This window comes from Syngnathus leptorhynchus, chromosome 12 (genome assembly GCF_054491065.1).
Source record: "Syngnathus leptorhynchus isolate UIUO chromosome 12, UIUO_Slep, whole genome shotgun sequence".
In the NCBI taxonomy this organism is placed as follows: Eukaryota; Metazoa; Chordata; class Actinopteri; order Syngnathiformes; family Syngnathidae; genus Syngnathus; species Syngnathus leptorhynchus.
Genome location: NC_141206.1, coordinates 11,116,298 through 11,131,525, shown reverse-complemented (window position 1 = coordinate 11,131,525; position 15,228 = coordinate 11,116,298). Strand labels below are relative to the sequence as shown.

Below are 15,228 nucleotides of genomic sequence, written 5' to 3'. Positions count from 1 at the left end.
GTTAGCTGCGGGCGGGCGGGCGGGCGGCCTTGTCACGGTGCTAAGTGGATTAGCCGCAAAATCAGGTTTGGTGCTTCACATCTGCTCTGGCTCTTCTGGTCAATCATCGGGAAACACCATTGATTGGTCGCCCTCCATTTTCCAAATGAAAACTTTTCATTTCATTTTGGTTTGGAGCAACCCACATGGGACAGCTTGTCAACACAAAGACGTGACTCGATGAGTCAACTTTTGTATTTATTAGAGCGTACGACAATATGACTGAGAAAAGTGCAAAAAGACAAATGAAAAGTTCTTTACAAAGTTTTTTTCAAAGAAAACAAAACACTGTTGTTTATTTTATCAAAGGCATTTTGGACTCAGCCAAGGGTTAAGTGTCAATTTAAAGCGGCCTGCATTTGGGGCTGGACAACATTTGGCCTGGAAACTCAAGTGAGACTTCTGAAATCTTAAGCGCATCATTTAGTTTGGTCCACTTATTTGAAAAATAAAATCAATAACTCCAAAACACAGCAGTGAATGAGCTGGCCATTTATTCTTACGTTAGCGTGGTTAACTGCAATTTTTCTTGTCGTCGCTTTCTTAAATATTTAGAATAAACTCTGGTGGGTCATGTGTGTGCGCGCGCGTCAACACTATGTATATGGCAAGTCGATATGTTCTTTTGTTTCGACGTACATTCTGATCATGTACAATATAGACCTTCAAAAATAGACTTTATAGTTTTCTTTTCCCCCCCCCTCCGCCATCAAAGAGTCACAGAAGGCACGTCTGCCAGTCGACGCGCGTTAATCCATCGCGGCGGATGCGGACGGAGCCCGGCCCGGCCCGGCCCGGCGCCGAGGCCTACGTAGTGAGGAAATCTCCAGGCCACGTTTGAAATGAGTGGATGAGGACAGACGAGAAGAGCGATAGCGCCCCGTTAGCCTAGCGTAGCGCCAGCAAAAACTGAAAAGAGTCCAGCGTGTCTGCGAGCTCCAGTTAGTTCCACTAATGTATTGCTTCCTATTCTATTTGGAGGTGGGCTGAGGAGCTCCATTCAGACAAAAGGAGAGCTTTGACGCCAATTGCTGGCATCGTGATAACCGGGAAACTTCTGGTGGCTTTTCGGGAGCTACTGCAAACTTCCTTGCTGGGCTAGAAGGAAGGGAAGCCTTGGGCTGGATTTCAAGCTAAATGAGGCTAAGCTAGGCTACTTTAATGGGCAGCCATAAGGGGCTTCTCGTCACCTTTGGAGGCCACGCAAGGCATTTAGTCACGTGTGGTTGAAACAAAACAGACAACATACGCGGGTCACAAAAAGTTGCTGACGTTGCGCTTTGGGCTGAAAGTTCAGGAGGAGCCTAAAGTGCAGGTGAACGTTATTGGACCTTCTGTAAACTTTGAAATGTTCAAATGTTTCAGTACTTTTTTTTTTGCGCCGCTTGCTGTTCTCTAAGGAGCAGCCCAAAGGCAAAATTCACAACGGGTCTCCTCAACTTTTCTTCCAAAGCTCCAATAGCCACAAAATCTTGTGACCCGGGTACAAGATGCGCTTGAGAAAAGAAGAAAAAAAAAAAAAAGCGTTTGCGCGACATTCCTGACCGGATGAGGACGAGGCTCGCAAAGGCGGCGTGAACGGACATTCGGCGGCGTGAACGTGAGAGGACGCGGGTGGGTTTTGTCTTCAAGGCAGTTGCGGCGAGGTCAAGCATACGATAGATAGTAAGCCAATGGTCAGGACGTCTGACGTGTGGCGCACAACCTTGTCTGCTAACTCTACAAACAGTTCAAAAGAGAGAGAAGAAAATGGGGGGGGGGTTCGCCTTGGATTCCACACTTGGCGGGGATTTGGCGCCGCTCGGTGGCCGGCGTGAGCGTCACAGTGGTTCGGGCTTGAGGCCCAAAAAGCTCTCCCCCCACTCTCTCTCTCTCTCGGTCTCTGTCTGGCTTTGTTTTTGTTGTACTGTGGTGGCGATATCCCGTGGTGGGCGTCAGGGGGTCCTGCGGGAAAAGCGGCTGGGTCACTTTGCGGCCGGCCGGATCACCTCTGGCCAAATAGCGCTGGATGGAACTCACGTGGGCGGGCGGGCGGATCTCATCTGAAGCTTTTCTGCTGCTGCATCAAGCCCACGTTCTCGTACACTCGGGAGTTGTCCTCGCGCATCCTGAGGACACGCCCGTTAACGACGACCCACCGAGCGAGCGCGTGACAGACAAGTCGTGCTTACTCTGTGCAGGTGGGCGTGGGCAGCGGCGTGCACGGAGGAAGCGGACTCTGCTCGCCGCCCGTTAGGTCCGACAGGGAATACTTGATGTTGGTGTATTCGCGACCTTTGATTTTACTTTTCTGGGAAACACAAACAACAAAGGGTGACGAAGGGCACCTGGAGAACAATCTGTTGTTGTTTTTTTTTTCTTTCTACGTAGCGCTGTTAGCATGCGGCTGAAGTGCGGCTTCGCGATGGCGTCACCTGCTCCTCCACGATGCGCTTCTGTAGCGTTTCAATGTAGTGCTGCACGGCCCTGTAGATGAAGCGGTACTGAGCTTCCGTCTGGACCATTCCGGAGCGCTGAGAACGGACCATCTGGATGCTCTTGGGAACGTCAATGTCGCAATCCACCCCTGCAATGTGCGAGCGCACCGACAAACGTAAGCTCACGCCAGCACGTGGGCACGCGCGCGCGCACGCACGCACGCACCTTTTTCTCGGATGATGTCGATGAGGATGTCGATGACGATGAAGGTCCCCGTCCGCCCGATCCCTGCGCTGCCGACACGAGAGTTGCGCAAGTTAGCGAGCTGCCGTGTGCGTGCGTGCCGAGCGGCGTCGCCGAACCCAAACCTGCAGTGCACGGCGATGGGTCCGGCGTCCACCATGCTCTCCTGCTTCAGGTTGACCTCTTCCAAAAAATCCAGAACGCCGCCCGGGTCGGCGGGGACGCCGTGATCGGGCCAGGCCTTGAAGTGGTACTGCCAAACCGTGCGCTCCGTGTTGCCCTGTGGCAAAGGAGAAGAAAAGACACACCCAAAAAATTCTGCCTTTCCGTTTGAAAGGTCGAAAGAGGGGAAATCATTGAAGATGAAGGAAAGTGACCTGTCCCACTTTGGAGAGTTTGAGTTCTCTGAGGATGTAGTCGTGCGCCGACGTCTCTCGGACGTTGCGAACGCGCATGGCGCCGTATTCCTTCAGCGCCGACACGTCGGGCCAGTACTTGACACATTTACTCTGTGGACAAGCAAAACTAATATGACGCAAAAGAAAGAACGGACAGTGGGCCGGCCTGGCCCGGCCCGGCCCGGCTGCGCCTCGTCACCTTGCCCCTCTCCACCTCCTTGGTGGTCATGACGATGACTTGCGAGTTCTCCTGGAACACCATCCTCCAGAAGTCGCTGATGGTGTTCTGCAGGCAGCCCTGCGTGGCGATGTACGACTTCCTCAGCTTGGCGCTGTTGCACTTGCCGTCCTGCACGGGCTGAGCGCCGCACGACCACAAAATTTAGCGGGCGCGCAGAGCCAGAGGCGGCGGCGACAATTACCGGGCTCGGGGATACCACCACGATGATGTTGGCGTTGATGTAGTCGGAGCCCTGCTCCTCGGGGTCCCCGTCGGTCAGGACCACTCGCGTGTGGTCGACTGGGAACAAAAAGCCAGGTGTGAATGCCACGAGACGGACGACGGCGTCCGAGATGCTTACAAGGCAGAATGTTTTTGTATCGGTTCTTGTTCTTGTTCTCGGCCCTCTGGCCCTCCTTGCGGCTGTAGAGCAGCTTGCACTCCTGCTGCTGTAACGTCTGCGCGGGAGCCAATAGCGGGTCAGACGCTGGCAGAATACACGGCAGGCTCACTGAACGCACGCCGCGCCTCGCCACACCGCGCCTCACCTCAAACTCCTCCCAAAAGCCTTGCTTGACTTTGTCCGTGGCCTCCGCCAGCTTGCTCAACTCCCGTACTCGACTTTCGATTTCGGCTGCGTTGATGCGAGTGGTGTTGAGGGGCTGCGGAGGGGGACCGATAACAAAAGCGCTCACAAAAAGGCAGGCCTCCCCATCGAGGACCACCTTCTTTTTTGAAGAAGCAACGCTACCTGCTTGAGCTGCAACACGGTGCCGAGGGTCTCCACCATGGGGTTCTTTTTGTAGTGCTCCACCAGGTCCGTGAGGGAGTCAAACTTCTCGCCACCGCCCACGTCGTACTTCAGATCGTGCTGGAGAAGGGCGCAGCGTTCTACTATTTGTATAAAGAGCCCGAGTTACCGCTCTGGAGGCTGACCTGGCATCGGATCATGACGTGCGTGACTTTGGGCTTGCTGTCGCTGCTGTCCGTCTTGTCGTCGCCCGTGCGCACCGACAGCACAAAGTCCCCGGGGTGGCTCTGGCTCTCTCGCACCAGGAAGCTGCCGTTCTTGCCTTTCTCGGTCAGGAGCTTTTCCGCCTCGCGGCCCGACAGGTGCCCGTGGAACCATCTGCGGGTAGGTACCTGATGAAGCGCCCCGCTTTGCGTAGCGACCGGCAGCGGCGCGTGGGTCTCACCTCTCCGACGTGGGGTCGGCGCAGTTGAGCGGGTATTTGAGCTCGATGACGTCGCCGTTCTTCTCCTTGAGCTGCCCGTGGTGCTCCATGTAGTATTGCACCAGCTCGGCCAGCGTGGCGAACTTCTCGCCGCCGTATAGGTCGTAGTAGTCGCCCGTGTTCTGAATCTTGATGTGGGTGACGGCGCCATTCCGTCTGCGCGTTTGGTTGGGAATGCCATTTTTGCAAATGTGGAAAATGCTTTCCCAATTTCGGACTGGACTCGTCACTCACCGCACTGAGAGGGTGAAGTCTCCGAGGTTACTCTTGCTGGGTCTTGCCAAGAAGCTGCCGTCCACGCCGCGCGTGAGCAGCAGGTTCTCCGCCTCCACGCCCGTGATATTGGGGTGGAACCACCTGTTGAGACAAACACGGTCTGATCAACTTCGATGGCCATCTTCAGGGCTCAGCACTGAGAGCTGGCAGTTTCCGTGATTGGAGAAGATACTTCATGACACGTTCCGCGTTGTTATCCTCACAGTTGGGCTATTATGACACACCAGTGTTCAACCCAGCTGGTTTTGTAGCTCGCGGGCTTGAAGGGCGCTTTTCTTCTTGCACATAAAGGCTCATGGTTGCTCTGTGGTTACTGTTGCCACATAATACTGACATCATGAGCCTCCCTCGGAGTACAGCGTAACGAACGTTAGAACGTCTCGTAGGCAATGAGGAACCCTCGTGCCTTTCGATTGCATCGATATTTACAACATGAAGAGTCAACTTGAAGTCCCCGGTGGAGACGAACGTTTCGCGGAGAGCGAGCAGCTCCCCCGGGCCCCCCACACAAAACGTCGGGGGCCACTTGGAGGTTTTTGGCCGACGCGCTGCCCCCCCAAACTTCTCGGTGAAAATAAATGTCGAAAGCTAGGCTAACGCCAGCGGCGTTTGGGCGGTTGGTGTTTTGCAGGCAAGCGGTTACCTTCGAGATGTCATTTTTTTCCGCTGCTCACTTCCTTCCCTACTTGGCAGCTAGCAGTAGCTTCCCAGCAGCGAGGTGACGAGCCTTCGCAACCGTTTTCCCCCTCCAGTTACCGGGAAAAGACGTTCATCGGCTCGTGCCCGGCCAATGTGTGTGCCGAAATCACGACATCGACGAAAAAGTATGGGGAAGTACTCCGTGAAAAGTGCTTTTAGGCCCGTCTCGGAGACTTGAGAACAAGTCGATTGTTGGACGTCACCGAACCTGCGACGTACTAAAGGGTACGTTGCTTTTATCACACCTGGTATGGCCGCTTAATTGTGTTGCGCCACCCTTTTACGTTAAAACAACGACTCTCGACACATCGGGGCAACGAGAAGTGAAAATGGAAGACTACTTCCAAGTTCCCTTTGTGCGCATGCGTAGGAAAAGTAATTGTATGTTTTCCAAGCGGACCAAAAAATGTGCAAGATGAAAAAAAAAGTATTGCTAATATGAGGATATGAGGTGTATGAGTAAAAATAACATACTTTAATACGAAATAGTTTGACTTTTTTTTTTTTACTTGTTATTTTCCGGAGGGAAAACTGTGTCTTTGAGGTATGGCGTTTATTGGTGTTTATGTGATGGCGGCGGGTGTTGATTTACTCATCATGTATGACACAAATGCGCTTTTCGTACGTACACGGTTTCATAAAACCACTCATCTTAGAATAACGCTTAAATGTTAAGTTAAACGGAGTGCATTTATTCGTGTTGACCTTTTTTCCAAATCAATAGATGGTTTATTATGTCATTGATTGTTTCATTGGTGCGCGCGTCGTAAGGTAAACCCGTGCGTCTTTACGAATCGCGCTTTCTCTGATCTGACCCTCGCCGCTCACCGTTTAAGCCGTACGTGGCAATCACACGGCGGCCGCAGTTTGCCACTTGGGCTTTTCCACTCCGGCTCCAAATCAGCCGCACGAAATTCAACCCCAGCAGGGAAGACAGCGCACCGCGGATCCAATTTAGTTCATCTTAGTTCTTTTGTTTTTTTCTGAAGTCCACGAACAATGTTTACCGCGTCGGAGCTGGTTGTCCTGCTGGCCGTCCTATCCGCTACGGCGTCCGGCTACTTCGTTAGCATCGACGCCCAGGCCGACGAGTGCTTCTATGAGCGAGTCAACTCCGGCACCAAGATGGGTCTCATGTTCGAGGTCGCCGAGGGCGGCTTCTTGGATATCGACGTGGAGGTGAGAGGCCCAAACGAGCGAGCCACTCGGCGGAGCAAGACGTTCGCGTTAAACCATTGCTGATCTGCGACAAAGGAGGCGAAGGCCTGCCTGCCTGCCTGCCTGCCTGCCTGGCTGGCTGGTTGGCTGTCCTGCCATGTCCTGTCAGCCGCAATCTGTTAGCATTAGCGGCACTGCGACTAACTTGACTTCGCTTTCGTAAAACTTGGATCATGATGTTTCGATTCATCGCTCTAGAGGCAGCGTCTACATTTTCAAAGTCATACACTAGAGAAATACACTAGGCCAACGTTTCCACGTGCAAGCGATCGTTTAGCCACTTTACGGTATTGCAGTGGAAATGGCATTCGTTGATTCGTGTTATGTTATCCAAGTGTGCATTATTGTTTTCTTTTAAGTGTACGTGTTTGTTTCCGTATATTTGTTCGGCTCCAACGTGGACGTCATCCCGCCATATGTTTCTGAGCGACACATGCAAAGTAGTATTATTGGAATACCCGGATGTATCTTATTTATTGTTAACTTATAAACATCATTTTACAATAGATGAGTCGAAGATGTTTAGTAATATTCGGAGGTTTCCTAATTTTGGGTGCTTTCTTTTTTTTCTACAATGCTCTAAAATTACGCGGCACACTACAAAAAAAGCCTATCCAAAGAGAATGCCTGTTCCCCCCCCCCCCCCCCCCCCCCCAGTACATGTTAAGTATTGTTTCGGTGCAGCGCCATATAAATGCACCTTGGGTGCCGATTTGTATGTCGACACTTCTCAACCTGTCATGCCTGTTGAGCTAGAGTTGTGCATGACGAGTAGATCATCTTGAGCAGCGTATTACAGCATTACACGTCTGTGTTGCCGCTATTGCCTTCCATTGTTGCATGGCGTATGGAATGAATTGTGAACGGAATCACGGCTTCCAGATTACCGGGCCGGACGGCAAGCAGATTTACAAGGGCGATCGGGAGTCGAGCGGCAAGTACTCGGTGGCGGCGCACATGGACGGCACCTACAAGTTCTGCTTCAGCAACAAAATGTCCACCATGACGCCCAAGATCGTCATGTTCACCATCGACATCGGCGAGGCGCCCAAAGGCCAGGACATGGAGACGGAAGGTAACGGAGCCAGCCCAGTCTTGAGCCCAGTCTTGAGCCCAGTGTTGCGTTTGCAACCCTCAATGCTGCTCTTTTCCTCTCACTCATTGCGTTTGTTTTTGTTTGTCCGTCTTCTGGACGCCGTCTCCCTCCTTTGCTCCAGGCGGCGGCGTCACTTGGGATGGTAGGCGGATCGAACGTAGACTTTCTCTGTACTCGCTCACCCAGTGATTCCTAACCGCTGTGCCGCGCCGCGCGGCAGGCACATTGGGTCATGCTAAATGATCAAGGTTGGGAAAGTAATGCTCTAACCGGAGTTGTTGTTTGGAGTGAAACGCCACTAATAGTGCACGTTGCAGCGTGTGAGCAATTAGAGTGGTTTGACCCGTTGCGCTGCTCGCAGAAACAGCATTAACGGAGCTCCCAATTCCGCAGGTTGTCGCTTGTCTTGTCTCTGGCCGGCCGCTCGTGGAGGAAAACGGTGGCGTGCATGTAGAACGCACCGCTGTGTCGGTGAGCGATGTTGTGACGTGTCATTGTGTGTGTGTTTGGTAGCGCACCAAAACAAGCTGGAGGAGATGATCAACGAGCTGGCCGTGGCCATGACGGCTGTCAAGCACGAGCAGGAGTACATGGAGGTCCGCGAGAGGATACACAGAGCCAGTGAGTGCGGATAAAATACAGAAAACACCTTCAATATTGTCGTCTGAAGAAAAATGGAGCAAACACCATGTACGTCACTCACAAATTTGTCTTTCTGCTTTCACCCCCGTCTAGTCAACGACAACACAAACAGCCGAGTGGTCCTGTGGTCCTTCTTTGAGGCTCTCGTCCTGGTGGCCATGACGCTGGGACAGATTTACTACCTGAAGAGATTTTTCGAAGTGCGGCGGGTGGTGTAGTGGCGTGGCGGCACAACGCGGAGCGAACCCTCGTCCTCCTTGAGACAATTGTTTGCAAAGCAGACTGGCAGTTTTCACCACTTCTGATTTCTCAATTAGGTTGTAAAAAAAATGGCCGCAGGATTCTGTAAGGTTTTTTTGTTTTGTTTATCAGGTTGTCTTCCCCCCGTATGTGGTTTCTTTAGTTTGCCAGTACTGTTTTGTGACATCAACTGCGCATTTTAAATCAGACGGAAGGCGCTGGAAGTATCCAAGGCGAGTTTTGTCATTTTTGGGGTTGCCGTGTGGTGGTTTGATCTGATTGGCGCTTGCGTTACCGAGGTTATAAAGAGTCAAACGGGCCATTTGAATTGGCAATATTTCTAGCAAATAGTTTCATCTGAGGGGGAAAAAAATTACACGTTGGTGGGGTGGGGGTGCTGATCTACTGACTGCTGTGTTTTTTCTGTGGCTGCTTACTATGTTGGGGGATTTTAAATGAATGCGATTGTACAACAGTTGGGACTTCTTTTGTCATTGTTTTGGAGCACTTTCACTAAGACGCAGCGGTCGGATGTCATTTTTGTTGCGCTCGATTCGACATCCTTTTTTATGTGTTGTTATTTTGGCTCCTTTTCTAAACGTCCAAAGCCGCCTTTGGTGGCTGCGTCCTGTGCGTTGCATCTCAACTGGAAGTGCTCCTAAGCTTTTGTATTTCTAAAAAAAATAAAAATAAACACCCAAACAAACAACCCTTGGTGTTTGCTCAGGCAGGAAAACTCCCATTTTCAGACTCCGACACCGATGCATCCCTCTGTACAAATGTAGAATGGTTGTTGAAAACAAGCCCCAGGTTTCATAATAAAGACATTCTAAACCACATCTGCCTACAAATGTTTTAATCCTGGAAAAGAAAACATTCTTGACTAATGATTTTGAAGTGTTGTTCCATACACAATATCCACTAATATGAAGTCGTATGTAAATTAATATATTGAATTTGAAGAAATATTCTAGAATAGTTAACCCGTAGTTATTCCTTAATTGTACTGTCTATTAGTCAGTTTAATGTTGAATATCCTGACACGGTACATACACCTAATTTTGTAATGTCATTTATTTCCAAGCCCTTTATCTATCGTGGGTATTAATTTCGAAAATGAAATTGGGTTAAATTCCCACATTAGCTAAAAACGTAAACATTGACGCAACCCGGAAGTGTTCTCATCGGTAAGCCAACGACTTCTCTTGAACGAATTTTTGCTTCAACGCGGGCAAATTTATTTTGCAGATATTTTAGAAGTACGATCATTATGTTCATAGTTTTAAGTTAGTTTTAAAAAGCTACCGCTTTTGTCGAAGCCTTTTCTTTCTCCCAACCCGGAAGTGTAATCCTCTCGTGGCGTCGACGGCACGTAGCTTCACGCGGTGCCTGGCACTTTCTGCTAATATGGAAAACACAACCGACGGGACGTGGGAGAGTTTACCTGTTCAATTAAACAACAATATCTTAGAGACGCTCCGCGAGCTCAAATTCACGCACATGACTCCTGTCCAGGTATGTTTCATTGACGCACGAGTTGAAGAGTTGACGAAGTACAGGAGTTGTTTTGTGCGTGCAGGCTGCCTGTATCCCACTTTTTATGAGAAACAAGGACGTGGCTGCCGAGGCAGTGAGTGACCCATTTTTTTCTCAAAATCAACACATTAAAATGGAGGATGTTGATTGTCCATGATCTATCTCCGCATCCATCTTTCGAGATGTCTGTCAGGAAAGTTGCATTTGTGTGTGTGTGTGAAGGTAACTGGGAGTGGGAAGACACTGGCGTTCGTCATTCCCGTCCTGGAGTTCCTGCTCAAGAGAGAGGAGAAGCTGAAGAAGATGCAGGTGTGTTTTGCCACCTGGCCTGAAGATATTTAACAACATGTTTTGCAGTTTTTAATCTGAAATTCACATCTTCAATTTCCACGGAAACGGTCCCAGCAACGTGTTCATTGCTCTGCTCACGGATGCTTTCCATGTATGTTCTCGGACACGTAGGTGGGTGCGCTGGTGGTCACGCCCACGCGCGAGTTGGCCGCGCAGATCAGCCAAGTGATCGGACACTTTCTTCAAAGGTTTCCGCAGTTCACGTAAGTCGACCCGTTACCCAGGTGAAAGGAAGCGGTCGTAGCCCACGAGTTTCCGTCTTGTTTGTTTCCAGGCAGATGTTGATGATCGGAGGCAACAACCCCATGGAGGATGTCCAAAAGTTCAAAGAAAACGGGTAAAGGCAGACGCCCATGTGCTTAGGGCGGAAGAATTTTCAACAAATCAACGGAGGCAACGGTTTTGGCGTTGCAGGGCCAACATCGTGGTGGCCACGCCGGGCCGCCTGGAGGACATGTTCCGCAGGAAGGGGGACGGCGTGGACCTGGCCGCCTCGGTCAAGAGTCTGGACGTGCTGGTCCTGGACGAGGCCGACAGACTTCTGGACATGGGCTTTGAGAACAGGTAAAGGCTACGTTCACCGAAACTCTTTGGCTTCACTAACAGCGGCGTTTTCCCGATAGTCTCAACGCCATCTTGAGCTTCCTGCCGAAGCAGCGGCGCACGGGCCTGTTCTCGGCCACGCAGACGCAGGAGCTGGAGAAACTGGTCCGGGCCGGACTCAGGAACCCGGTCCGTATCGTGGTCAAGGAGAAGGGCGCGGCCGCCGACGCCCGCAGGACACCCTCCAGACTGTGCAACTATTATACGGTTGGTCATCACACGGGCCCACAAGCGTCTGGCGCGTGCCCTCCGCTCACGTCGGCTGCGCTTCAGGTCTGTCGCGCCGAGGACAAGTTCAACCAGCTGGTGGCGTTTCTACGGCAACACAAACACCAGAAGCAGCTCGTCTTCTTCAGGTGCCATCTTTCTCCTCCGCCTTGTGTACCTCCCGCTTAATGTTCCCAATCTTCAATCTTCTTCCTCGCCCCTGCTCTTAATCTTCGTCCTCAGCACGTGCGCCTGCGTGGAGTACTTTGGCCGCGCTCTGGAGACTCTGGTGAAGAAGGTCCCCGTCTACTGCATCCACGGCAAGATGAAAGACAAGCGCAACAAAATCTTCGCCGACTTCCGAGCTGTCAAAAGGTGAGCGAGCGAGCGTCCACTCGGCCGTCCGTAAATAGAAGCCTCACGCCGGCGCCCTCGCAGTGGCATCCTGGTGTGCACGGACGTGATGGCGCGGGGCATCGACATCCCCGACGTCAACTGGGTGCTGCAGTACGACCCTCCCAGCAGCGCCAGGTCAGTGGCCGTCCCGCGCGACCTCTTTGCGGCCGCCAGCGAGTCGGCCTAACGTCGGCGCCTTCTTCCCAGCGCTTTTGTGCACCGCTGCGGTCGGACGGCGCGCATCGGTAACCGTGGCAACGCCTTGGTCTTCCTGCTGCCCATGGAGGAGTCCTACGTCAACTTTCTGTCCATCAACCAGAAGGTGAGCTCTAGTTGTTTTTTTCCCTTCAGAAGAAATATAAATGGTACCCTGGTTTCCTCTCGCAGTGCCCGCTGCAAAAAATGTCCGCCGTGAGCGACGTGGTGGACGTGATGCCCAAAGTGAAAGCGCTGGCGCAGGCGGACCGCGCCGTCTTCGAAAAGGGCATGAAGGCCTTCGTGTCGTACGTGCAGGCCTACGCCAAGCACGAGTGCAGCCTCATCTTCAGGGTTAAAGGTCAAATCAAAACAGTCAATCTGAAAAAAAAAAAAAAAGCCTTTTTATTTTCTCATCACGTTCTTTGCCCCCTCGTAGATTTGGACTTTTCCTCGTTGGCCCGCGGCTTCGCGCTCCTTCGCCTGCCCAAGATGCCGGAACTGCGCGGGAAGAGCTTCCCCGACTTCCAGCCGGCAGCGTTGGACACGGACACCATTCGCTTCAAGGACAAACAACGCGAGAAGCTGCGACAGAAGACGCTGGCGGAGCTCAAGTTGAGGCGGTTGGACGGCGACGAGACGAAGGCCAAGAAAAGTAGCAGCAACCGGGCCTGGTCCAAACAGAAGGCCAAGAAGGACAGACGCAAGACGAAGACCGCCAAGAGGAAACGAGCACAGGTGAGAGCCAGATCGACACGGAGAAAGAATCCTTTTGCACACCTACCGACGCATCGCTGTCCTTAGGGCGCAGACGACGAGCGAGACATGGAGGAGCTCCTGAAGGACACTCGTCTGCTCAAGAAACTGAAGAAGGGGCAAATCCGCGAGGACGACTTTGAACGACAGCTCACCGGCGGGGCGGAACATTAAAGACATTTCTTTTTATTGACGTTTCATAAATAGAGCTTGATGAGCTCGTCGCTGACGGCCGAAGGCGTGAGCACGCCCAGGTCGGTGAAGAGCAGCGTGATGAGGGAGGGTGGCGTGTAGTCCACCAGGGGGTGCTCCTCCGATAGGTTGGAGCTACTTTTCAACGTGTCCGCCTTGTACTGACAAAACACACACATGCAGGCGGGGGCATGGGCGCATATTTTTCGCGCCACAATAAAAAGAGTCATTGTCCAAAGCGGTCCCGGGTCATCTCACCTTGAACTGGTCAGGCACGTCCTGCTGGTTGAGCGGGTAAAGGCGCACAAACTTGAAGCTCTCGGCCACCACGTAGAAGGCTTTGTTGTGGGCTTTGGCGCACGCCGCCATCTGGTAGGTGCCGATCTGCAGTTGGGGGGGGGGGGGGGGGGGGTCACGTCAAAAAAAGGTGATGGAAGGACGTCAAGACGCAAGGTGGGTGGCAAACCTTGTTGATGATGCCGCCGCTCTCCACCACGCCTTCAGCACCTACAATGACTTGATCCACCTTCTCCAAGATGTACCTAACACGAGACAGAAAAGTAGAAAGGCTTTCCTGACAAAATAACACAAACGCTTTCTCACCCCACGGCGGCGTCCAGGATGATGGTGACGGGAACGTTGAGTTTTCTCAGGTGCTCGGCCATCAGTCGCCTTTTTTTACAACAGCGAGGATGAGAAGAACAAGTGCCGAGATGGCCGGCGGCGGCGGCGGCAACTCACCCGGCGCCGTCGGGCTGCGACTCTGTGACAAAGACGGAGAAACGTTTCTTCTCGGCCGCCGCCTTCTCCAGCACCTTGAAGACTACCCGCGAGTATGAGTGCGTCAGGATTTTCTGTCCCGCAATAGACAGGTGGGTCACAGGAATGTTTGCTTTTTTGGCTGGTTGTTGCTTTTGCCTTTGCGGTGCGCGTGCGAGCGACACTTACGGCTCCGTCCTTGATGAAGGTGTGACACAGCTTGGCCACTTTGCCCCTAGACATGGAGATCTTATCCACAAACAGCTGCCCGCGCTCCTCCATCACTTTCTTGCAGCGCGACAATTCCTGCCACAGCAAAACAACGCCGTTCGGCTGTGCGTGTTGAAGGTTGCTTGGCTGTCCGTCCCACCTGGTGCTCCAGCGACGTGAGACTGATGAAGCGCAGGAAGAGCTCGCCGCCGGACGACACGGCCACCGACGAATCTACGCTGGTCAGGCGGTCGGTGGCCCACGTCAAGTTCTCCCTCAGGCCCAGAAGGGTCTCGCCTGAAGGTCACAAGGTCGTCAGTGATAACGGCAGAGAGAGAGCACAAGCACCCGGCCGGGTGAGCTCGCCTCGCCTTCATCTCGCTTGAGAAACTCCAGCAACGTGCGGATGGCGGCCACCGCCGAAGCCACGTCGGGGTCCTGCCTCAGCTGGCTGCGAAAGTACTCCAACAGCTCTGCGCAACAAATGCACACCATGACATAGGAACAAAAAGCAAAATGGAGGCAAATGGCTTGTATTCAAAAGGATTTCCTTTCTACCAAGTACTTACTGTTGTATGGTATGAATGAACATTTCTCTAGCTTGTAAAAAGAAGAGCATCACATGCAGTAAATAACATCTGAAGGTCTCAATTTGGAGGAGGGTGCGTGGAGATTTTTTACGAGCGCTCACATTCCACCCAAACTCAAACCCATACTGACCCGTGCAAAACAACAGCAGCAAATGAGAAAACAAACACCATATGAAAACGAGACGCCATAAACACGTCGTATCTATCCACCAGCCACACAAGACTCGAGCGTCCCTCTCCGTTTTTCGCTTACCTTGTTCATTCATGCTGCCACGGTTTCCTTCTCGGGATGCCGACAGTTTTATGGTGGTTTGGATTGGAACGCCGGCTTTAGCGCAAAGTCCTTGCAACTCCCTCGAGTCAACTCAGCAAAGCGGCGACCGAATATTTTTGGCGTCCGCTCAGAAACGTGATGTGCTTTGCGTGAGCAACTTTTGGCTGTCACTTCAGCGATTCAGCGCTTCGCCGCGAGTTGACGTGGCGCACAAAGATGACGTCAGATGAGGTCTTCTCTTCCTCGAACGGCGGTTGATTCAGATGGTTTATGTGAGGGAATCGCTATCGCCACCTTTTGGACTGGGGCTGCTTCGTAATTTGAAAAGGACAAACGTGTTTTTTTAGGAAAGGCATATCTGCGGCATGAGCGAAATTGGAATTTTAAGTTTTTTTTTTTTTTTAAATAGATAGATGGATAGACATTCAGTCACCA

General features: G+C 52.1%; 4 protein-coding genes across 7 annotated transcripts; 2 read left to right on the top strand and 2 right to left on the bottom strand.

Annotated features, from left to right (window-relative positions):
• Positions 1 to 224: 224 nt before the first annotated feature.
• ptpn11a (protein tyrosine phosphatase non-receptor type 11a) lies at positions 225 to 5,800 on the bottom strand. 2 transcript variants are annotated; one of them, XM_085925426.1, is made up of 16 exons: positions 5,473 to 5,800; positions 4,788 to 4,910; positions 4,515 to 4,709; positions 4,255 to 4,447; positions 4,070 to 4,189; positions 3,867 to 3,980; positions 3,680 to 3,776; positions 3,521 to 3,618; positions 3,298 to 3,456; positions 3,087 to 3,209; positions 2,826 to 2,980; positions 2,683 to 2,750; positions 2,454 to 2,605; positions 2,211 to 2,329; positions 2,059 to 2,147; positions 225 to 1,983 (listed from the first exon to the last, which is right to left on the bottom strand). In XM_085925426.1, exons 1-15 carry the CDS (start codon positions 5,484 to 5,486, stop codon positions 2,078 to 2,080), a joined length of 1,800 nt encoding a protein of 599 aa, XP_085781552.1. In that variant the 5' UTR covers positions 5,487 to 5,800; the 3' UTR covers positions 225 to 1,983; positions 2,059 to 2,077. The 2 variants fall into 2 exon arrangements, with proteins under 2 accessions (XP_085781552.1, XP_085781551.1); XM_085925425.1 differs by having other exon boundaries at positions 3,078 to 3,209; positions 5,473 to 5,797.
• A 528-nt stretch (positions 5,801 to 6,328) lies between these two features.
• tmed2 (transmembrane p24 trafficking protein 2) lies at positions 6,329 to 9,561 on the top strand. Its single transcript, XM_085925428.1, has 4 exons — positions 6,329 to 6,707; positions 7,629 to 7,821; positions 8,356 to 8,463; positions 8,578 to 9,561. Exons 1-4 carry the CDS (start codon positions 6,528 to 6,530, stop codon positions 8,700 to 8,702), a joined length of 606 nt encoding a protein of 201 aa, XP_085781554.1. The 5' UTR covers positions 6,329 to 6,527; the 3' UTR covers positions 8,703 to 9,561.
• A 339-nt stretch (positions 9,562 to 9,900) lies between these two features.
• ddx55 (DEAD (Asp-Glu-Ala-Asp) box polypeptide 55) lies at positions 9,901 to 13,219 on the top strand. Of its 3 annotated transcripts, none has more exons than XM_085925423.1 (14): positions 9,902 to 10,239; positions 10,304 to 10,354; positions 10,483 to 10,569; positions 10,723 to 10,814; positions 10,886 to 10,948; positions 11,026 to 11,175; positions 11,235 to 11,421; positions 11,488 to 11,570; positions 11,665 to 11,796; positions 11,860 to 11,952; positions 12,025 to 12,139; positions 12,205 to 12,373; positions 12,452 to 12,750; positions 12,817 to 13,219. In XM_085925423.1, the coding sequence occupies exons 1-14, from the start codon at positions 10,132 to 10,134 to the stop codon at positions 12,940 to 12,942; spliced, it is 1,755 nt and encodes a 584-aa protein (XP_085781549.1). In that variant the 5' UTR covers positions 9,902 to 10,131; the 3' UTR covers positions 12,943 to 13,219. The 3 variants fall into 3 exon arrangements, with proteins under 3 accessions (XP_085781548.1, XP_085781549.1, XP_085781550.1); XM_085925424.1 differs by having other exon boundaries at positions 10,106 to 10,239; positions 10,284 to 10,354; XM_085925422.1 differs by having other exon boundaries at positions 9,901 to 10,239; positions 11,235 to 11,570.
• On the bottom strand, positions 12,858 to 15,026 carry eif2b1 (eukaryotic translation initiation factor 2B, subunit 1 alpha). Its single transcript, XM_085925427.1, has 9 exons — positions 14,773 to 15,026; positions 14,301 to 14,402; positions 14,090 to 14,226; positions 13,909 to 14,025; positions 13,702 to 13,814; positions 13,564 to 13,632; positions 13,427 to 13,502; positions 13,219 to 13,344; positions 12,858 to 13,121 (listed from the first exon to the last, which is right to left on the bottom strand). Exons 1-9 carry the CDS (start codon positions 14,783 to 14,785, stop codon positions 12,966 to 12,968), a joined length of 909 nt encoding a protein of 302 aa, XP_085781553.1. The 5' UTR covers positions 14,786 to 15,026; the 3' UTR covers positions 12,858 to 12,965.
• Between the last annotated feature and the right edge of the window lie 202 nt (positions 15,027 to 15,228).